At 44.7% G+C, this 22,821-nt stretch overlaps 3 protein-coding genes across 3 annotated transcripts; 2 read left to right on the plus strand and 1 right to left on the minus strand.

Moving 5' to 3' along the window:
• The first annotated feature begins 292 nt into the window (after positions 1-292).
• glrx2 (glutaredoxin 2) lies at positions 293-3,121 on the plus strand. Its single transcript, XM_083888151.1, has 4 exons — positions 293-412; positions 1,403-1,469; positions 1,823-1,999; positions 2,354-3,121. Exons 1-4 carry the CDS (start codon positions 360-362, stop codon positions 2,516-2,518), a joined length of 462 nt encoding a protein of 153 aa, XP_083744277.1. The 5' UTR covers positions 293-359; the 3' UTR covers positions 2,519-3,121.
• Positions 3,122-3,509: 388 nt separating this feature from the next.
• Positions 3,510-9,349, plus strand: uchl5 (ubiquitin carboxyl-terminal hydrolase L5). Its single transcript, XM_083888456.1, has 11 exons — positions 3,510-3,691; positions 4,107-4,170; positions 4,251-4,356; positions 5,041-5,166; positions 5,789-5,850; positions 6,098-6,228; positions 6,485-6,548; positions 6,703-6,805; positions 7,247-7,360; positions 7,679-7,777; positions 8,979-9,349. The coding sequence occupies exons 1-11, from the start codon at positions 3,616-3,618 to the stop codon at positions 9,021-9,023; spliced, it is 990 nt and encodes a 329-aa protein (XP_083744582.1). The 5' UTR covers positions 3,510-3,615; the 3' UTR covers positions 9,024-9,349.
• Positions 9,350-20,085: 10,736 nt separating this feature from the next.
• rgs2 (regulator of G protein signaling 2) lies at positions 20,086-21,297 on the minus strand (the record flags this gene model as incomplete). The annotated part of the gene is made up of 5 exons (XM_083888270.1): positions 20,086-20,280; positions 20,368-20,534; positions 20,709-20,770; positions 21,011-21,100; positions 21,203-21,297. 5 exons carry the CDS (start codon positions 21,295-21,297, stop codon positions 20,086-20,088), a joined length of 609 nt encoding a protein of 202 aa, XP_083744396.1.
• Positions 21,298-22,821: the final 1,524 nt, after the last annotated feature.

Consider the following 22,821-nt stretch of genomic DNA (forward strand, 5'->3'; position numbering starts at 1 on the left):
CACAGATATCAATATTCAACAACTGTTGAATATTTAAATTGTTGAGTGCGACTGAAGCAGGAAAAACAACAGTTGGAAATGTTGACTCGGTATCCGCAACTATATTTAGACAAGGTGTAAATATTATACACACCCGAATAGTTCTTGTGGTGAGTCGGTCACATGTAAACGCGGTGGTTTGTTGACGTTGACTGGTGTTACGTTCAAAGTGCGCCTCGCAGATTACGTCAGAAACTGCTTCCGGTGGTCACGTAAGGTAGGCTCCGGCCGTTTCTGCAGCTGCTCTCACACCGCCGCATGTTTCTTCTGCTCTAAGCCGACGGATCGATTACCTTTCAGCCGCTTACAACTTTACTTCCATGTTTTCTCGAGCAGGAAGTTTTCCGAGGACGGCGTGGAGCTACTGCAGAAGGTCATTCCCGCTAGCTTGCCTTCAAACATAGCTCGCTTACCTGTGCATAACGAACATAACTACTGATGAACGTTGGGAAAACACAATGAATATAATTATATTATACAGCGTTTAACATCACAATTGGTGCCCAGAAGGTGGGGGAAATGACGTGTGTGCGCCCACTGCCACATGTTAGCCGAGCTATACTGATTGTGTAGTAACTTTGACAAGTGTAATCTTCAACATAATGTTAATGTGTCAAAGGCTAATGGCGTTTCTTAACAAAAGCAACGATTCAGTAGCTTCCTGTGGTTATTTCGGCGTCCATGTGACTCATCACAAATGCAATATTTTTTCACATGTCAACTTTTATGTTGCCATGGTTGTTCATTTCGTCGTCATGCTCGGTCATCTTGTACCAAATGTTTCTCGCTGTGCTGATGAAACGATTTATTTGAGGTGGTTTAAATAGTAGCCGAATTTTAAACAAGGACTTTCTTTTTAATTAAGTATACACAGCTACGGTTTATGAAGACGTATTACACTGCACGTGAGCGTGGCGTCTTTATTTTGACGGATAGTTAAAGGGGTTTGGCATGTCCCTCGCGCACATCAACTCTGAGCCCTCTGCTGACCGCTAAGAGCATGTGTACTACTCCTAATCCTGGATTATTCAGTACAATAATCTTACTTCAATCTTAGACCTGGCGTTACAAGGAGAATTACAACGACATTTACTACGTTGAGTTGAGCAGCGTGGACCATACCAAAAGACAATGTGTGTTTTCAGACTAGCAGTTGATGTCATTGTGATGCTAATCGTTAGCCTCAGCTTCGTCTCTTCCAATGATGTCTTCACGTTTATAAGGTCATTGCTCAACCCAGGACATTTTCAAAGCTAACTGCTGTATAGTGAGCTTTGTAGTAGAGTGTAATATACAGTACTGTAACTGTGCACCAGATGTTTTAACCACAGCGTGCTCCGATACTGTGATTTGCTTCTTTCAGGATGGGGAATTTCACATCCTCCACTCCTGCAAGTCTGTCCAGCACAGCCTGTGTGCAGTACGTTCAGGTATGTGCAGATATGTTACCTGTAGTCAACCTAGTGTCCTGCAACCTGTTTTTAAACCTGTGTCCAAGTTGGCTTCAAAATCAAAATCAGAACTAGGTCATTTTCAATGGATATGTATTCAGTTGCCAGTGTTTGCTTGTCATCTTTTGTCAATTCATTCCAGCATTCGTTACCTACTGTGCTGATCTGTAGGTGAATAGACTAGTATACTGTCAGAAAGTATGCTGTATAAAAAATGATGTGATGCTGATGCACAGACATTTGTTGTTTATGTCTCATATGACAAGAAGTGTGACGGTGTTCTGTGTTGTGTTGATATTTACCCAAACATGTTATTGTTTGTGCTGTTTCAGGAGGTGGTGTCACAGCATTGCGTTGTGATATTTTCTAAGACCACTTGTCCCTATTGCAAAATGGCCAAGAATGTGTTCAATGAAATCGGCGCAACCTACAAAGTGATTGAACTGGATGAACACAGTGACGCCAGGCGACTGCAAGATGCCTTAACTCAGATCACTGGTGCCAGAACGGTAAGAATCTCATGTCATATTTTGGGATTAGCATCTACTCAAAACAAGAATCTCTGTGAGTGTTGTCTGTTCTGGCAGCTCTGCATTGTAGTTAAATTTAGGTTGACTCTTCATCTAGTGGCTCATTGCGGCCAGATGCCAATAATTTTGTCTTGAATCAAAATAGCTACATCTGTGTCAAGATAGACCAACTTTCCAGGACTCATACAACATTGTTTAACATCAGTTTCAGTTCCCAATATTTGAAAAAAAACATGCTTGTGTCAACTAGCACGTGCCAACCAACCTGCAATGTGTGTGACATATTTTCAAAAATCATTCTCTTTAAAATACTGACATGATTTGTATGTTCAGGTGCCAAGAGTCTTCATTAATGGAAACTGCATCGGTGGAGGCTCCGATACCAAACAGCTCCATCAGCAGGGAAAGTTGGTGCCCTTGATCGAATCGTGCGCGCCCTGCTGCGCAGCGTCCGGCTCTGAAGGCTCGGGCAGCGGACAGTTTGAGTCCGCTAAATGACTAACCGTTTTTGTAGTATTTTACAATCATGTATTTATTACATGTTTTCACAGTCTCACGCTACAAGTTGGACGATAGGCTACTTTGAGTTTGATTGTGATTTATTTTTCAAAGTGCATTGGATATTTGATTTTTAAGCCACACTGGTTTTCCGTCCAGAGTTTGTAAAGTGCATTTATTAAAGTTGCTGTCTTTTAAACAAAGGGTATACATGAAAATAAGTCAAAGCACTTTCAATACATCCTTTGTGCATGGTTAATTGAACAGTATTACACTCGCAGACACGCATTACCTCTCGAAGCATCAAGCTTCATCAAACTGGTCATATTGCTGTTTGAACTCATGTTTTCTTTATGGCTTTATTTATTTGTTTTCTCTTTCTTTTGTCTTGATGCACACATTTTACTGTAATATGTGAACATTCTTAAGAAACAGTTATTTGTTAATATGTTGAGGAATTTATTATGGTGAAAAATTGCTCATCAGCATCTTTCATATTAACGGATTTTATTTTGATTTTATCAGGTTGGAAGTTTTAAGATTTTTTTTTACACTTCTTTAGAGGGAATTGAAAAATCATTGGTGTTCATTTTATGAATATAAATATTAGCAAGCAATTGTACGAGGTCACAATCGTAATAAACGTATTTAATGAATAAACTGAATCCATTTTGATACATTTCAATTAGTTTTCACTGTTCCTTTTCTTTTTGAATGCTTCATTTGTTCACCCTCTTATACTTAGGGGGGCGGGTATTGGTATTGGCTTTATTTTAGATAAGTCGTCATACGCCATTTTTGTAATATTGGGGTTTTGCATTGGCTTCACAAACTGACTTAATAATACACATTTAAAAACTCATCTGTCGTCAATATTTGGAAGACGTCGCGTGTCGAAAGAAAAAAGGTTTTTAAAATTAGTCTCCTAAAATCGGAGTGGGCTGTAACATAAAACACGCGCACCTACCCACATTGCAGCGGTGACGACGTCACTTGACTGCTTCTTTGGTTAGCTTGTCTTCTCCGTGTGCAGCTAAGCTAGGTCCTTTGCATTTTGTTTATGTCCACTGTTGCTTGAATACACTATTTTTTAAAGAATGGCTGGCAGCGCAGGAGAGTGGTGTCTGATGGAGAGCGACCCCGGGGTGTTCACAGAGCTGATAAAAGGCTTTGGTAAGTAGCGCATAGCTAAAGGCTAGCTGCCCCATTCAATTTAACGTGGCTATGCGACAGCGCTAGCTACACGGCTGCTGTGCAGCTAACGATACTAAATAAATTAGCGACTGTTAATTATTTTCTCGTGCATACAAAATCATGTTAAAATTGTCATTGTATTTTCTTTTGCTACCCAAAATTCTACATTAAGAGGCATTAAGTAATTGTGCAGTGCGCGTTAACCTAATTAGACAAGCTAACTAGCTAGCATTACTCAGCGTTCAAAACAACGGCGCGTGAAAGCAATCCGTCACTCATGAACGGTCACAGAGTCATTGCTGCGAAACTGAAGCACACTCTTAATTATTGTTCTCTAATAAATACGAATATCTCAATGGTGTGACGTGTTTGATGCTTGGCTTGTCATTGCCAGGCTGCAAAGGAGCCCAGGTTGAGGAGATATGGAGTATGGAGCCAGAGAACTTTGACAACTTAAAGTATGTTCATACTTGCACCCACGTTATCTTCCATGCCCTCATTGAGGAAAAGCCTTTTTAATTAATCTATTCCGTTCCAGACCAGTTCACGGCTTGATTTTCCTGTTCAAGTGGCAGCCTGGTGAAGAGCCCGCTGGATCAGTTGTCCAGGATTCAAGACTTGACCAAATTTTCTTTGCTAAACAGGTAGGTTTAACTTTTTCCTTCCACAATTAGCCATTTAAATATTGGGAAAACATAGTCATTTTGCAGCTGCATTGTATGTCACCTTCTTATCAAGATTAGTGCCATTTATGTCAGTCACTAAATGTTGAAGCATAGTTTGTAATTAAAGGTCGACGTCCAACCATTTATTTATTTTCTTTATGAAAAAGCTTTTAACGGTGGATTTCTCCTGATCATCAATGACCGTTAAGACAAAGACATAAGGCAAATGTACTGTAGGTTTTGGCATTTTGCATGACATTTAAAAATGAAAAGGTCTGTTTTGTTTTTCACTACATATCGGTGCATTTCTATGCTATCACACTGGTCAGAACAAAAGAGAAGCTTGAGTCTAATTACAAGATGTAATGAGCTGGTTAATGAAGCCCCGTTCTTCTTCATGTAATGGGTCTGTGACATTAAGCCCACACCCCAAAAAACATTAAGAATGCTACTTTTCATCCTGATAATATTGTGATTACTCTTCCTTATTATTCACTGTATAATCATACATACAAATAGGCATACGATTGTTAGTCATACCTGTGTTTTTAAAAAAAGCGAACCTTTCAAATTACATTGCATTAAATGTGTTTTTAAAAGAAAATGAAATCATACAGTTTTTGCTGTGTTTGAGACTTTTTCGTTTTTTGTGTGTATTTACAGGTCATAAACAACGCTTGTGCCACACAGGCAATTGTCAGCGTTCTGCTTAACTGTTCCCATTCTGACATGCTGCTTGGAGACACGCTGACTGAGTTCAGAGAATTTTCGCAGAGTTTCGACGCTGCTGTATGTTCACGGTATTTTCATGTTGAGTCTAAAACAGTGATGTTGGCTATGTATATTTGATTCAGGAGTTGTGTTGGGTTAAACTTTTTCATGTTAAGTATGGGTCTTCCTGTAAAAGTTCAGTGTCGGCCTCCATTAAAGTTTAAATAAGTGATAAATTATTCATTGCTCTTTCTAAAAATAACATTTTTGCTGCTTTCCCCATTCTGGAGGAGCAAGTCGTTACAAAACTCACGATTGCACTTCCCTCTTACATTTATAACACAGACAGTTTTATCCTCATACCCTTAAAAATCATGATGACTCAGTTGTCCGTCCGTCTGTCCCACAAGGTTTCCGAAGAACCAGGTTAAACTGATTTATGATGCTCGCTTCCTCTGGTTTCTTTTATAGAAAAGTGTTTCCACTGAGACATTATAGCTCTGTTATTTTAGAGACAGAAATATCATAAGGTGGAATTGTTGAACATCATAATTTTATAGAAGCAAAGGATTTATTTTTAACCAGTAACTTTCATTTTTAATGAGTGTATTTGTAAATATGTAATTGGTTTACTACAGCATCATTCAGGCCATCTGTCATACACTCAGCATTGTAATCATGCATGTTTCATTCTCTTTAGATGAAAGGTTTGGCTCTCAGCAACTCTGAAGTGATCAGACAAGTTCACAACGGCTTTGCCAGGTAAGAATCCTGTTCATATCACATCCAGCTGCAGAGGTTCTGTTTGGTTGGCTTCATATATTCACTTCAAAAAAACTGACCAGCCCTTTTGACATTAATTCCCAGTGGTTATGTTCTTGTTTTAAGAATTATAGCAGTTTTATGACTGTTTTTGAACAAGGACACACCCTGTTGCATCACTGTTTAATTACCATTTGTGACGTGTTAATTCCCATATCCATACTTAATAATTTTTTGTTGGTTACAGACAGCAGATGTTTGAATTTGATGCAAAGTCATCAGCGAAGGACGAGGACGCCTTTCACTTTGTGAGCTATGTTCCCGTTAACGGCAGACTATACGAGCTGGACGGACTTCGAGAGGGACCAATTGACCTGGGTAAGCAGAAAAATTTAATTTGTTGTTGTTTTCTTTTATTGCTCTGAGGTTTCTGCTCTTAAATTGGCCGTTTTGATGTCTGAAGTCCTTTTGTGTTGAGGCCCTGCTGTGCACAGCGGAATTTTTTGGCTCGTTGGCTGTGGTCATTTTCCCCTTAAACTGCCCGTTTTTATGATGATGTACAGTGTGTGCTTGCAGTTCCTGTATACACCAACACCTGCGGTATTCTCTATTCCTGTCTGTTTCCCAAAAAAAGGTGTTTGCAATCAAGATGATTGGATCAGCGCAGTTCGGCCAGTGATTGAGAAAAGAATACAAAAGTGAGTGTCTTTCTACACATTTACATTAATTTTAATGCCATAATTGTTGCTTTTCACTTTTTGTTAAAATACTAAGCCACAATGATTTGGACTTTTATTACTATGAGGATGTTCTTGGTGTTAAATTCTCTTCTCATTTTGTTTTCCTCTACAGGTACAGTGAAGGAGAGATCCGATTCAACCTAATGGCCATTGTGTCAGACAGAAAGATGATATATGAGAGGAAAATCGCAGAGCTCCAGACTCAGCTTACTGAGGTGAGTGAGTGGCAGCAAAAGAGCTGAATCCAGAGCAGACAAGACAAAGAAAATATTTTTTTTTGTGTTGTCATTTTTGGAAGTCGAAAAGAAAACATTTTGAGTTTTCTATTCCACACACACACATTAGTGCAGTGATACGTGAGATGCAGCTTTTAGAATGTGACAGGTACTTTGTTGCAACTGATGCCAAACCAATATAATTATTGGGTACACTATGTGCTCTGCTGCACCTGCATCCAACCACACCCTATAGTCTTGTTCTAATGATGCATCACGCCTTGAATACATATTCATCCACATTACTCCATCAAGGTTCAACCACTAGAGGTCAGCACTAACAATTGCAGATTCTATGTCTGCAGATTCCATCTCTATTCTCACAAGTCAGTATACATCCTATATGCTTTTAAAATCTTTTTTTCCCCCTTCTATTACCAGGATGAGCCAATGGACACAGACCAGAGCAGCACATTTCTTAGTTCCATCCAGTCAGAGATTGCAAAGTACCAGCTACTTATTGAAGAGGAAAACCAGAAACTTAAACGATATAAAGTGAGTTTCTCCCTCCTTTACACTCAATGTTGTCCATGTCCACAATGTTCATGTCAAAATCCACAGCTTTTTCCAACAATTGCAATTTTTGTTTATGTTCTAACTTCCCAGCATTCTTTCTATAAGGTTTGCACAGTACTATTAGACAACAGTACAGTATGTTTATATAAATGTACTTTTCATAAACATGGGGACATTATGGTGTATACAGTGTATGTGTAAAGACTAGAATGTACTTAAACTACAGAGGTTTTACTGCCACATTATTCCCCTCCAGGTTTTTTCCATCACATCTTAAATTGATGTTGCTTCTTACAGATTGAAAACATTCGACGAAAGCACAACTACCTTCCTTTCATCATGGAGCTACTGAAGACATTGGCAGAGTACCAGCAGTTAATACCCTTGGTGGAGAAGGTAATTTTGGCTTTTCACATCAATACCTAATTTCCATTCAGGGCTAGGAAATAAAGCAATAACAATATTTATCACAATGTATAATTATCTTAAATGGCAATATAACAAAAGTCAAATTCAAGCTGGTATACTCATGCATTCAGCATTTTATCTTGGGTATGTGAAATGTTTGTGTAAAATGAGTGTTAAAACCTTTTTTTTTTTTTACTTTATCTCAGGCACACAAATCAAACTTTAATAATTTGATTAATCTCTAGTTTAAACATTTTTACTGTGACAACATAAGTGACCACATTGCTACTACTATGAGTGTCTGGGGAGGTGTGAAAAGAAATACTTTTTTAAAAATGAGACTGGTAATTTATCTTTTTGGGTCACAAAGAAAAATTATTCATAAATGCAGAGGTGGGTAATAACGCACTACATTTACTCCGTTACAAATACTTGAGTAACTTTTTGGATAAATTGTAATTTTAGCAGTAGTAACATACTTTTACTTTTATTTGAGTATATATTTGTAGAAAGAACGCTACTTTTATGCCATTTCATTTGGCTGAGTCACAGTCGTTACTTACTTTATATCTTTTTATTACACGTGCAATCTATAAAACATAATGTTGGCTATGGCTGACAAAATCTTGCCAATCAAATGCAGCCAGTTGGAACCAGCTGTTAGCCGCAGATATCGTCCGACACCGAGGATCTGGTCTCTGGGTTACTGTTGTACACTCCAGACGCTGGGTTCCACCTCTTAGCTGTCAGCTGATCGGCCAACCAATACTTTTATTTGGTTACTGTGCCGACGTATCCGAATTGGATAATTCTTATTTCTTATACTTTTAGTTAAAGGGTGATGTATTTAGTTTCCGAGTACCAAGTATTAATTTATTATTGTTTTATTTAAAATATTATTATACAACATATCCTAATTTGAACATTAATGGTTTATATTATGTTGTGTATTTTTTTTGGCAACTCTACCCATCTCTGCATAAACGGAAAAAAAGATCACTTCATGGATGGTTAGAGAAAACTGAAACTTCCATACTCTGTCCACTAGAGGGCAGACACACTGTCTCGCAAGCATAACATCCCATGCCTAGTTGATGAATATAACCTTTGTAGTGTGTTACTCTTGTGTTTTCTGTCTTGATTTGTGTCAGGGTCACTGATAAAAATGTCTCTGGGTTTGTCCCACCAGGCAAAGGAGAAACAGAGCGCCAAAAAAGCTCAGGAGGCCAAGTGAACAACAAAAAAAAGCCCTTCAACAGAGAAGCCTCTAAATACACAATCACAAACGCACAGTCACTCTTTCACCAGTGAGCCACACACACACACATCCACACACAGAGGTCCTGTACATCATTTGTCATATGCATAATAATGACTGCGGATAGTCTGCAGCACTCCTTTTACAGTGGCATCCTGTGAACCTCACAGACATGAAGAACTGTACTGCAGGTGTAGCAGAGAGACTGTCACTCTCTTCATGTGTGTCCATCCAGCTCTATTGCATGATAGAAGGAAAGATGTGCTCAAATGTTCTGTCTTATTTTCATAATAAAATGTTTAGATGTTTATGAATGGTTTGGCGTCATGACAGATTTCCCTCCAAGTGTTCCCCTCGACATCACCCCCGTTGTGAATTTGTGTCTGGATCTATATACTGTATATATTTTGTCTCCAAGAGGTGTTCACTGAGACAAAACCACCGATTTCTTAGACATTTTGGTAGAACTTTGCTGCCCCCTACTGGCATAGCAGAATAGTGACGGTTGAGGGTTGTGTTTATATTATAGAAACAACTCAAACTGAAATGAATTGATTATCCTAAAGTCTCCATTCGGTGAGACCATCATCTTTTATTGATTCAATCAGCTTACATTTAGAGTTGTGCACTAAGGCTAGTACAAGACTACACTGACGAGCCCGCCAGGTCCTCAAAAGTGCATTATCAAGTACGGACTGTGTTTATTTTGGTGGCTAGTTTGGTTTTTGGAGGTCTTTTTGTAGCAGTAAGCTGATGTTTTGAACATGGGAGTCCTTCGGTGCCTCATTTATTTTTGTTCATCTTGTACTTCTGACACATACTTTGTAATGCAGCCATACTTGGCTGCCTCACAGGCCATGCTGGACCATTGTGTATGTGTCTAAAAGCCTGCGCAGTCTGACGTATCCTCTGTCTCCCAAACACAGCAGAACGTGGCCCTTTTTCTATTTTCGCCTCCAGTGTTTACATACACACCTTAAGTACTTGTTGGATTGGATCCCAGTCAACTGTTGCCAAGAGCCTTCATGGCAACAAATACAAACTCGCAGGTTTTACTACTAGATCATAGAATGGCATGTGCTGCATACTGTCCAATCCCATGTCAGGCTACACAGATGAAGTATTCACAGGGTCTGAACCAGTCTGTCCAGATGTTTATTATTATACTGTCTTCGTCATTGAAGATGCAAATTGTCAACTTGTCTTTTTCCTCACCATTGTCTCCTTGTTATTTGGTCACATAACATACTCTAGAATGCATAGTTTAAATAGCAGAGCAGACACTACAATGAGAAACGGCTAAAATAGCCACCAACTTATGTAATAAGGTATCTGTGCGATGTATGCCTAAATTTAAAGTTAATTTGTTTCTATTATAACAGTGTCTGAAACGGTGGTACCATCCAAACCCAGACAAGAAGCTGCATTGGTGTTTCTGTTTCTTATGATTTGCTTGTTTAAAAAAAAAAAAAAGAAAAAGAAAGGAAAGGCCAGGAAAAGTACCCAACTTTCTTTAACTGCTTAACTTTTTTTTCTTTGAACAACTTCAAGGGTGTTTAGTTTTACTTCTCTTTTTGATACCATCGTCAACATTGCTGGAGCAAGCAGATGTTTTGTGATATGGAGGATTATAGGTGGGCTTTTATGTTTGGCATTTTACAGAAAATAAATAAATAAATGCATCAATAACACATCGGGAGGAGGCAACTTAAAGACAAACCCCCCCCTCTCCTTTGACCGTCAACCGTGAAACGGTGTTACAAAGTCATGTCAGAAATGGAAAATAAAGTGAAAACAAACCTTTTTTTATGTTACAGTATAAATGGCACATACATATTAATAGATGCTCTGGGAGCCTGTCTCTAAACTAAATGCTAACATTAGCATGAAAATAATATCACATTTACAATACTAAATGTTCACCTAGCTTGTTAGCATGCTAACATTTACCTGAACAGACGCAAAGTACAGCTAGGCGACGGCAATATCTTCATTTTTTAAATACTGTATTTCAATGAAAAGTTAAGGATTGTCCATTGTTTTTGTTTTTTTTCTGTCTGCTCTTGGAACTAATAACAGTTCTGCTTGTGCGAGCTAAATGCCCAGCTAGTTAGCATGCTAACACTTGCGGAGTGTGACTAGCTTGGTGACAGTCATGTCTTAAACTAAGGAATATTTTACAAGGTGACATTTTAATTGTGTTTCAATACAAAGTCAATGGTTGACTAACATTTTCACTCTTGTGAGGGTCATGCTTGTAACAATGCTAGTAGCTCAGTGTGCCTGCTTTTATGCACATCTATACTTTGAGCTGAACGGTAACATAACAAATAATGATAATTAGTCAACTTATCTCTCGCTTCATCTTAATCTGATTTCTCTATACCAGTGTCTGAAGTGTATGTGAGGAAGATGAGGATGATAAGAGAACAAATGATCTTATTATAGCTGACTTTGCTCGTTCTATTTACACCACTGTATTTTAACGTTGGCGGTAATGGTGTAACGTTTCCATGTTTTACCAGCCAGTGTGTTTTGAACCGTCCACGTCGATGACGGATCTACTCTTCCAGCCTGTAGACCTCCAGAGCTGCTGGTTAAACAGATGATGTTATTACATCAGTACATCAGGCTTGAGGGGAGAGCGGGGAGCTGTCGGATTGTTAGAAGCAGGGCTCGAGTGTCTGGCCACCGTCAACCCTCCTCTATGAGTTCACTGCTGGAAACAGCCTCTCGATCAGAGAGCAGACACACAGCAGGCAGAGGAGGACTCTCTGTGCTGTCAGTCAAGGTCTTCTCTCCTCTTTACGGGGGGTTGTTGACGGCATGAAAGCGCTGCTGCGATTACGCGATGTCTGCTCTACAAAGTGACGCCATGTTCACAAAAAGATGAGGAATGTTGTTGTGCGCATCACCAGCCGGCACGTTGTCGGATATTTTATATACGTTGTGAAGTACGCGAGGTCTGACCTTTTGGTTCAACCAGACGCGGAAAGTTTGTGACATTTATCTGAAACTATTAACAGTTCAGGCGTCTTCCTGTTCCTGTCAGAAAACACCTTTTCGAAAGTATTGATTTAGGAATAAATGAAATAGTTTAACACTACAGTTTTACAGTGTTACAGCTTAGCATAGCAGCGGAGAAAACTTAATGAAAGCCCACAGCTAAGCCGAATTTCAAAGATTTGTGGCTCCAATTCTCCTTCTTGTCTTTTGTACTTTTTTGCCAGTATGGATTTGAACTGGGTCTTAAATTGTATTCATTGTGGTCTTAAAAATGTCTTAAAAAGTCTTAAATTTGACTTGTTGAAACCTGCAGAGACCCTGTATAAGGATGTTCATCATAACCACCAAACTAACAGTAGTGATTAAGAACTGCGATAAGTATTTGTAATAATATCAGTGCTGTGAGAGGCCGCACCAACGAGGCACAACATAGTCATCTTGTCGTATGTCTTAGCAGGGCCGGCCCAAGCCTTTATGGGGAACCTAAGATGAATTTGGGAGCCCCCCCCTCTCCTATCACTTCTGAGTAGTTGATGCCCAAATTATGTAACACTATACATTGCATTAATTATGGTTGTTCTATTTCATCCTTACTGACCGCCAGAGGCGGTGCTTTAGCACTGAATGTATCCATCTTGCGCATGCGCAGGTCGAGTGTTTATACCAACAAAGTCACCCATGACCCCTGATGACGCCGGCTAGCCTATATCTTCCGGTGACATCAGAGGATCTGTTCCTTTTCATCTTCTCGCGTTGCAGGTAGACGCATGTCAGCGAACTCTAGCTGAATTACAGCGTTCATTGCCGCTTCGTCGCTGGTAGCCTTGCGACAATCTGTCGGAGCTGCGAGCTGCTCGCCCTCCAAGGGCTGCGACGAGCGGAGACGGAAGGTTCGTCCCGGTTCGCCGCGGACACTCCGAAAAAAGAAGTTTGGATCAGCCAACGCTACTACTGGCTGAGTATACTGAGATCTACTTTGTTAATATAATCGGTGACGGCGTTGTACGCTCCCGACATTTTCTGTTGTCACGGGCGCTAGCGGTTTAGCATCGCCTGCTTGAGCTAGCGTCTGTATAACCGGTACACAGTACCCGCTTTGTGTTGTAGTTAAATCACGGGCGTTCTGTACGTCGGTGAAGCCAGCGTATTCGCTGCCGCTCCCGACATCAGTACTCCTGCCGTATCCGTGAGTAATCTTACAAGCGCTTACGGCTTTCTTTGTTTACTTTTACCAGGTCGGTGAAGACAGTGTGTGCACTCTCCCTCCCGACATTAAGTCTTTACGGCGCTAAAGGTTCATTACCTGACTTATCGCCTGTGTAATCGGTACACCGCCGGGGGTACCCGTCTTCAGTTAGTACTACCGCTACCCGTGAATAAACGTACATTACCGGTGTGTTTTCTACTTTTGACCGTTAGCCTTGAACAACCAATAAGCTAACCGTACTAAACGCCTGTTGGTGAAGGCAGTGTGTTCGCTCCCTCTCCCATCACAGGTGTATACACTACCCGAAGAGAAAGAGCAGTAACAGCAGCATATCGAGCTGCGTCTGCTCGGTGGTGACAGTCCGTATTCGGCGCAGCAAGCTGACCTTTGCTGGTGAAGGCAGTGTTCCCGCTCCCTCTCCCAGCATAGGCGGACGCCGTTGGCCTCATAGTTAGTGTGAAGAACCACTAACCCTACCTACATTCGGCCGTGCGACACCTGTTGGTGAAGGCAGTGTTCTCGCTCCCTCTCCCATCACAGGTGTATACACTACCCGAAGAGAAAGAGCAGTAACAGCAGCATATCGAGCTGCGTCTGCTCGGTGGTGACAGTCCGTATTCGGCGCAGCAAGCTGACCTTTGCTGGTGAAGGCAGTGTTCCCGCTCCCTCTCCCAGCATAGGCGGACGCCGTTGGCCTCATAGTTAGTGTGAAGAACCACTAACCCTACCTACATTCGGCCGTGCGACACCTGTTGGTGAAGTCAGTGTTCTCGCTCCCTCTCCCAGCATCTGTTGCTTCTCCCACTCTACAGCCGCCGACTGTCACCATGCTTGGGGACCACTCCTGTGTGACCTGTATGGCCTCCCTGCAGCCGGAGGACGGTCATGATAGGTGCCCTCCGTGCCTTGGCCTCGGACACCTGAGGGAGGGGCTGTCGGAGGATCCGTGCATGAACTGCAGCTTCATGCCCAGGGCAGTGCGGGTTGCCAGACTGGCTGAGGTTGAACACCTGCTGGGTCATGCTCCGGAACCGGACCAGCTGACCCCAGCCCAGCGACTGCCACCAGCACAGCCTAACCGACCTAAGCGTCGGGCTGCAGAGGCTGTGGGCGCCTCCTCTGGGAAGAGGGCTAAGGAGTCTAGACTGGCCTCCAAGGTGGACCAGTTGACAGAGGAGTTAAACCAGATGAAGACCCTCTTCCTAGCCATCCAGTCTGGGACCAGTGCAGCGGACGCGGATGTTCCCGCTCCCCACACAATGTTCGAACCAGATGAGGACGTGCTCTCTGTGGCAGCTTCAGCCACCGAGTTCACAGACTATGGGGCAGACCTGGTTCCCCAGGATGCTGCCTCTCATGCCTCTGGGGGGAGCTCCTGTTCCTCAGCTCGCAGTCGCGGTGCTGGGTCAGGGGATGACTCCATGGGTGCCATCATTCGCATGGCCCTTGCCCGCCTGCAGGTGGATATCCCGCAGGCTCAACCGGCTCCCGCCAGTGCCTTTTTCAGGCGTGAACCAGCCCCTACCACCTTTACTGTGCCTCCGTCGGATGAATACCTGAGGGAGCTGCATGCATGCTGGAGAGATACCAGAGCGCACTCCCATGCAACAGCCGATGCCCGGGCCCTGGCAGCCATGCAGGACGCAGCCAAGTTCGGCTTGGCCCACATGCCTGCGGTCGAGCCAGCTATAGCGGCTCTCATCGTTTCACCCGATGAGGCTCTGAGACCGGACGCCAGATGCCCACGTCCCCAGTGTCGGGCTACAGATGACCTGCTCTCTAGGGCCTACGAAGCAGCAGCACGCATGGGACGCATTAGCAATTCCCTGTCCCATCTGATGCTGGCTCTCTCAGCATCCCTCCAGGAGGCTACGCTGGACTCTTCCATCCACAGCCTTAGCGATGCTTCTCTACAGGCGTTTGCCCTGGTGTCCAGAGAGCTGGGGCGCCTAATGTCCACACTAGTTCAGGCTCGCCGCCAGGTGTGGCTGGCACAGTCACCTCTCACTGAGGCGTGCCGGAGAACCCTCCGCAGCATCCCGGTGGAACCTGGTGAGGTCTTTGGGTCAGCTGCCGTACAGGCGCTCGAGCGTACAGTTCAGGCCAGGCAGACTCGACAGCAGCTCTCTGGGCTTCGCAGAAGTATGCCTCCTCCAGACAGGCCTAGGGTCTCTCCAGCTCCCCCCAGGCGCCACTCCCATCCACAGGCTCTACCCAGTGGCTACCCCAGGTCTCGGCGACCGGTTCAACAGCCAGCTCAACGAGGGCCTCAGGCATTTCGAGCCCCTGAACGATTGCCCCCTAGATATCCTCAGACCTTCGACGCTGCCCGTCGTCCCCCCAGGGCCCCTAGAGGCCGGGGGACCAGGCGCTGAGAGTCTGGGGCCGGTCGTCGGCAGTTTTTTCCAGCAGCAGCTCAGCTACTGGGCTGCTTCCACCTCGGACCCCTGGGTGATTTCTACCCTAACCTACGGGTACAAACTTCAGTTCCGACGCCGGCCCCCAAACCATGGCCGGGTCAAGATGACAATCATAGGCGACCCGGCAAAAGCCCGTGCCCTCAAACAGGAGTTGTCCGCCCTCCTGAACAAGGGTGCCATCGAACCAGTAGACCCCCTGTCATCGGGGGGTTTCTACTCGACCTACTTTCTAGTGGAGAAGAAAGATGGTGGACTCCGCCCTGTCCTCGACCTAAGGGGACTCAACAGGTTTCTGAAGGTCCTGAGGTTCCATATGCTCAGTACCGCAGAGGTTCTGCGTACTGTGGCCAGAGGGGAATGGTTTACCTCAATAGACCTGAAGGATGCATACTTTCATGTCCCCATAGCACCACATCACAGGCAATTCCTGCGGTTTGCTTTTCAGGGTTGCCATTATCAGTTCAAGGTGCTCCCGTTCGGCCTCTCCCTTTCGCCACGGGTGTTCACCAGATGTGTGGCAGCAGCCCTCTCAGCCCTGCAGTCGCAGGGCATGAAGATCCTGCCATATCTGGACGACTGGCTGGTCTGTGCACCATCCCGGTCTCAGGTGACCAGAGACACGGCGACTCTCCTCTCACATGTGGCCCAGCTCGGGCTCAGAGTGAACTTCACGAAGAGCTGCCTGGTTCCCTCACAGAGAACACTTTTCCTGGGGATGACCCTGGATGCCGTTGCCATGAGGGCCTATCCATCACCTCGGCGTGTAGACGATGTCCTCCGCCTCCTTCTCCTCTTTCAGAAGGGCCGCTGCTTGCGCTACGTCCAATATATGCGCCTCTTAGGCATGCTGACCGCTGCTGCCACTGTGGTTCCCCTAGGGTTGCTGTCACTACGCCCCCTTCAGAGGTGGCTGAACAGTTTCCATTTAGACGCCAAGCGACACCGACACAGGATACTCAGGCCATCACGGCGCTTTCTCATCGCTCTGGCCCCATGGAGGGAAAGATCATTTCTCCTCCAGGGCATGCCCATGGGCTCCATCGCATCCCGTCGAGAGACTGTCACAACAGATGCCTCCCTCACAGGGTGGGGCGCTGTGTGGCAGAACAGGACAGCTCGCGGCCTGTGGAACGCACAGGACCGCTTGGAACATATCAATGTCCTGGAGCTACGGGCAGTGCACATGGCGCTGCAGTTTTTTCTCCCATTCCTAGGAGGGAGGCATGTGCTGGTGCGGTCAGACAACGTCTCAACCGTCTCCCACATAAACCACCAGGGAGGAACCAGGTCCGCACGGTTGCTGCAGGTGTCCCAGGACCTCCTGTCGTGGGCGGCCCCCCGCCTAGCCAGCGTAAGGGCAATGTATCTGCCGGGGGAACTGAACTGGGCCGCAGACTCCCTGTCACGCCGCAAGCCTCCACCAGGGGAGTGGCGGCTTCACCCAGAGGTGGTGCTCAATATATGGGACGCGTTCGGCAGGGCAGAGGTGGATCTCTTTGCCACGGAAGAGTCGACCCACTGCCCCCTCTGGTTCTCACTGACGGAGGAAACCAGCCCTCTGGGTCAGGACGCTCTCGGCCACGATTGGCCAGAGAGTCTACTCTATGCTTTTCCACCAGTGCCTCTGATCCTTCAAATTTTGCAGAGGGTCCTCCAGCAGGGCCACAGGCTGCTACTGGTGGCCCCCTTCTGGCCAGGGAGGGCATGGTTTCCTCTGCTGCACAGGCTCTGCCACGGCTCACCGTGGCGTCTCCCCGACAGGTTGGATCTCCTGTCTCAGCTCGGGGGCCAGGTCTGGCATCCCGAACCTCATCGCCTCCAGCTCTGGGTTTGGCCACTGCAGGGCCCGACCCGCTGCTGGCAGAGTGTCCAGAAACCGTCCAACACACCATACTAAATGCGAGGGCGCCTTCTACCCGAGCACAGTACGAGAATAGGTGGAAACTGTTTTCTGCCTGGTGTTCAGACAGGGGTGAAGACCCTGTGCACTGTCCAATTACAAGAATTCTCGAGTTCCTACAGTCACTCCTGGACAGCGGACGGTCCCCTGCTACTCTGAGGGTCTACGTGGCGGCCATTTCCTCTAGACACACTCAAATCGGTGACAACACCGTGGGGTGCCACAGACTTGTGTCCCTCTTCCTAAAGGGAGCCCTGAGATTACAACCTCCAAGGGCAAAGAGAATCCCAGCCTGGGATCTGCCCCTGGTGCTGGATGCCCTGTGCCTGCCCCCCTTTGAGCCCCTGGCGCAGGCGGACTTGAAGTGGGTGTCTACTAAGACTGCCTTTCTCCTTGCTATCACTTCAGCAAAGCGTGTCGGGGAGCTACATGCTCTCTCTGTGAGCGACTTGTGTCTGAGGTGGAACCCAGATGGCTCAGGGGTCACTCTGTGGCCGAATACGGCTTTTCTTCCTAAGGTTCTGTCAGCGTCAAACCTTAACCGACCTATTCACCTGGCGCAGTTTATTCCCCCAGCAGGGGAGGAAAGGTCAGGACTTCTGTGTCCTGTCAGGGCCTTAAGAATCTATATAGATCTGACCACAGGCATAAGAAGTTCAGAACAGCTGTTCCTCTGTTACGGAGGCCCTAAGAAAGGCCATGCTCTTTCCAAACAGCGTCTCTCGCATTGGATCGTGGATGTCATCACCCGGGCGTATAAAAACAGCGGTCGCCCCCTGCCAGCTGGGGTGAGGTGCCACTCTACGAGGGCTGTTGTTACATCATGGGCGGCGCTGCGCGGCGTGCCCCTGGGAGACATCTGTGATGCGGCATCGTGGGCATCACCAACTACCTTCTCCAGATTCTATCGGGTGAATGTGGCCACCCCCCACCCACTGGGTGTGGCCCTGCTGCCCGCCTCTAACGTTCCCTCCCACTGAGGTACGTACTGGCATTCCTCGTGACTCTGTTGTTATGGTCATCCAGTGCTAAAGCACCGCCTCTGGCGGTCAGTAAGGATGAAATAGAACGAAAGTTACGTATGTAACTACGGTTCTATGAATCCTGGATGACCGCCAGAGCGTTCTGTCACTCAGAATCCTCGTGGTTTCGCGAGAAGATTCTACAGGAACAGATCCTCTGATGTCACCGGAAGATATAGGCTAGCCGGCGTCATCAGGGGTCATGGGTGACTTTGTTGGTATAAACACTCGACCTGCGCATGCGCAAGATGGATACATTCAGTGCTAAAGCACCGCCTCTGGCGGTCATCCAGGATTCATAGAACCGTAGTTACATACGTAACTTTCGTTTTATTTCCACCAAACCAGTGTCACTTAAACCTTAAAGGGTAGTATAAAATCCCAAAAGTGGTCTAGTATTAATTTGCACTTTTATATTTAATTTTATATTCAAGTGTGATGATACTGAACGTTTTGAATGAAACTAGTAAACCAGTTTTAAAAACCTAGAACAGATGTGCACTGAATGAGCAATCTTCAACTTCAAAATAAAACTAAATAACTTAATCTCAACACTATTTACTATCTCAATATATGTAAAAATGTACCACCAAGATTAATATAAAGGTTTTACTAAAACTGTCTTAAAATGCTTTCTATTCATTAGCATTCAGTTTGGGAATAGGAAATAAACAATTCAGGAATACTTCACCATTGGAAAAACAACGTTTATTTTCTCAAGCAGTCCAGCTGCTCGACACTTAAATTCACATTCAACAAGCCATGTGCATCATCTCAAATGTGATATCATCATAATTTTTACATTAAATAACATTGTCATAAATGTGACTCAAACACTTGCTTTTGTCAGTCACTTCACACGCGACCACAGTCCTCGCTGGAAGTTACAAATGCCGTGTAATAAAAGTGCACTTCTTTTTTTTTTTTTTGCGTAAACCGATGCAAAACCACCCGTAGCAATGTGGCAATAACGAGCAGGGCCGCGCATTTACGAGAAGTAAACGGCTGACTGTACGTCATCTGAACAGGAGGCTGTTTTTTCCGAAAACACAGGCGTCGGAAAAATAAATAGCTATGTGTAAAAAAATAAATAAAGTGTGTGGCAAATTCCTTTCATTCTGCGAATGCAGCGGCTTCGGCAAACGGCGCTTTCTTCAATCGCTTCGTAGCTACGGAAGGTACCGAGCAATGAACGTGCAAGCGATGGCTTGGTGAAGAGGAAAAAGTAGTCTCGATCCCATCTGCTTGAAACGCCGTGTTTAGTGCCTGCAGCGGCGTATGGCATCCAGCCTAATCTTCCATCAATAAAAGCTCCCAGCAGCATGCACCGGAAATCGCTCTAGGTTTTTGTTTATTGTCAGGATTTGCGTATGGGTCGATTATCCCAAGGCAGTGCCTGGAGTAAACATCATCAGCGGTGCTAATCACACAGTCACAGTTGGTAAACAAGTGGACTTCTGCTTGGAGTGGCTGCTTGGTTTGACTAGGACCTAATGAGCTTGCGGTCTCCCTTGGCAGCCACGCACAGCTCCTTGTAGAGGTCGGAGTGGATGAACCTCGGGTAGGAGTTGTTCTCCATGAGGCTGTAGACTTTCCTCTGAGCTGCCAGGAAGCTCGTCATCGTGGGCTCGTGTAGACTCTGGGTGATTGCGTTTCTAGTGTGGTAGTCCAGGTTGATCTGATCAGAGAGAAACATCCAGAATGAGTCTAAGACACGCATTGAACAACAAGTGATGTCTATCATATCATATCTGTTGGCTGTTACCTCCTTGGGAGCTTCATTTTTAACAAACTCCTCATAAATGCAGTTGGCCTTGGACACCACGTCTTTGTACGACGTGAGCGTCCTGAAATCCTCACAGGCCGTCCAAAACTCGATGTTCTCTTCGCAGAACTCCGACTTCAGGAAGATAAAGAAGGCAGCTTTCCCATCTTTAGAGAGAAAGGGAGAGGGGAGGGAGGAGGGTTAGAATAGTACAAGGCCATCGCAGCTCGTTTTATTGCCGGCCAATAAACGGCTTCAGTCGGCACACGGCTGACCGTGTGACTTCTCAGATGCGTTTATGTAATCGTGTGCTGCCAAGCGCTGCAGGGACGGATGCTTACATTTATGACCGAGCAGTTTGTCGAGCGATTGCGCCCATTGGTTCACGTCATCGACACTTGGCCTGAGGAGGGGGGAGAGAACAGAGGGTTGCATAAGAGACATGTACCATATTTGTCACTGCTGTACATTTGAGTTTTTTGAGTGGTAAATTGGGTTTTTAGCAGTATTTAACCATTACGTAATATAGTATAGTAATGCATAAAATCACAGTTTCACAAATTGCAGCACACAAACCGAGGTCTGATGCGATAACCTTGACGATGATATTAGTATTTGAAATACAGCAGAGGCAGTTCCTTACCTGTAGGACCTGTTCTTCATCAGATTTAACACAGAATGGTTGGAGTTTGTCTTCAGCAGAAATCGTATTCTGTTCCTCCAGTTTTTCCTCCTGCAGAAAACCAAAAAAACAGTCAGTTTTTATGTTGATGCGACCACTCGGCCGTGCTCTTTCATGGTCACCCCGCAATCGAGGACACCCGAGTAAACTCACTTTAACCCATTGCCCTCTGCGAACGCGTCAGTAGGTGTCAAAGTGTCAGTGTTGGCCATGTTTTGGGATGACACTGTCGTCTGGTTCTCTCTCATGGTTCAACCTCCTCTCTCTTCTCCCTCTTGACTTTGTCAGGCAGCTTTATAGTTTCTCTGCTGTGGAGTGCCACAGGCGGGAGGGAGGAGGAGGGGGGTGGAGGCCTGGAATGACAGGTCTTTAATGTGATTGGCTCACGCCGTGTAAACAGTGACTTGCCCTGGTATGACTGTCAGGAGCGGAGCCAATGATGGACGACTGCTTCATAAACACCCCCCCCCTCCCTCCCCGACTCTCCTGTATGCGTCCAACTTTAAGAACAAGGTCAAGATGTGACGTAGTTGGCAGACCCAAAGCTCCTGATTCCTAATAATAGAGCGTTTATTTCCTTTCTCGTGTGTTTTTGTTTCACTGTACTTTAGTTTGACTAAGTTGCTTCTCCTTGTGTTCTTGTGTATAGACAAACACTGACTCCTCCACCCAGGTACAGCATGTTCACGACCGCCCCGCTCCTTGTTCATGACCACGTCTGATGCACAGTTGATTCATTGAGACTTTGCATCACTTTACCTGCACTGCCCATGTTTAGAGGCTTACTCACACAGGGCGTGACGCGCTTGGCGAGCGTCACCTGCGATGGCATTTCAAGATCCGACAAGAACGGCGATGGCGCAATATCCTCTTACCCCAAGTAAAAAAAAAAGAAAAAAGTATGTAGGACAGTTCCTAATTCTTCTCATATTTCCTTTTAGCATCAAAGGACTTTTTTCCCCTCCAGAAAAGAGTCACGACCTACTTCTGCTTAAGTCAGTTTTCAGAAACAGCTCCTTTCCCCATCAAATACATGTTGAGTGACCTATATTTTACCCTTTACCTCTGCTCTTGATCTCTATATACACTGTTTGGTTGTGGGTCACAGGTGTTTTGCTGCCTGCAGCTGAAGATGGAGTTGGTGGAAAGGTGAAAGGTAAAAAAGGCAAAACAAACACGAGGTAATGAGGGTTTGTTTTTTTGGTTATTTTACAGAGCTGTAAAAATGGTTGGTTTCCTTGAAGGTCCATCACCTGAAGAACTTTGCATTTGATCTATTTGTAACGCAAACAAACAGCCAGGTTCACGACCCGGTCAGAAAAAGGGCCTTTCTGCATGAGGTTTGCATCATATTCATCGGTTTACATTAAAAGTCACACTTTTATTCATCAAAAGAGTTGCAAAATGAATAGAAAATATAGTCAAGACATTGATAAGATTTGAAATGATGATTTTTAATCAAAATAATCAATTAGCAAACACAATGTAACATTAGAACACTGGAAATGGGCCTCTATACACCTATGTACGTATTTCGTTAAAAACAGACCTTTGCAGCTAGAATGGTCGTTTACCACATTGTAAACAATGTATATAGTGTATTTATGATTCATTTAATGTGATATTAATTGAAATAAAAGGACAAAAATAAGGACATTTCTAAGTGACCCCAAACTATTGAACAGTAATATAATATTGTATATCTTTCAACCCTTTGGCAACTCCACGCAAGCAAATCATGTGACAAATAACTGTAATGGTGTACAGCCCAA

This window comes from Microchirus variegatus (genome assembly GCF_963457635.1).
Source record: "Microchirus variegatus genome assembly, chromosome: 4".
In the NCBI taxonomy this organism is placed as follows: domain Eukaryota; kingdom Metazoa; phylum Chordata; class Actinopteri; order Pleuronectiformes; family Soleidae; genus Microchirus; species Microchirus variegatus.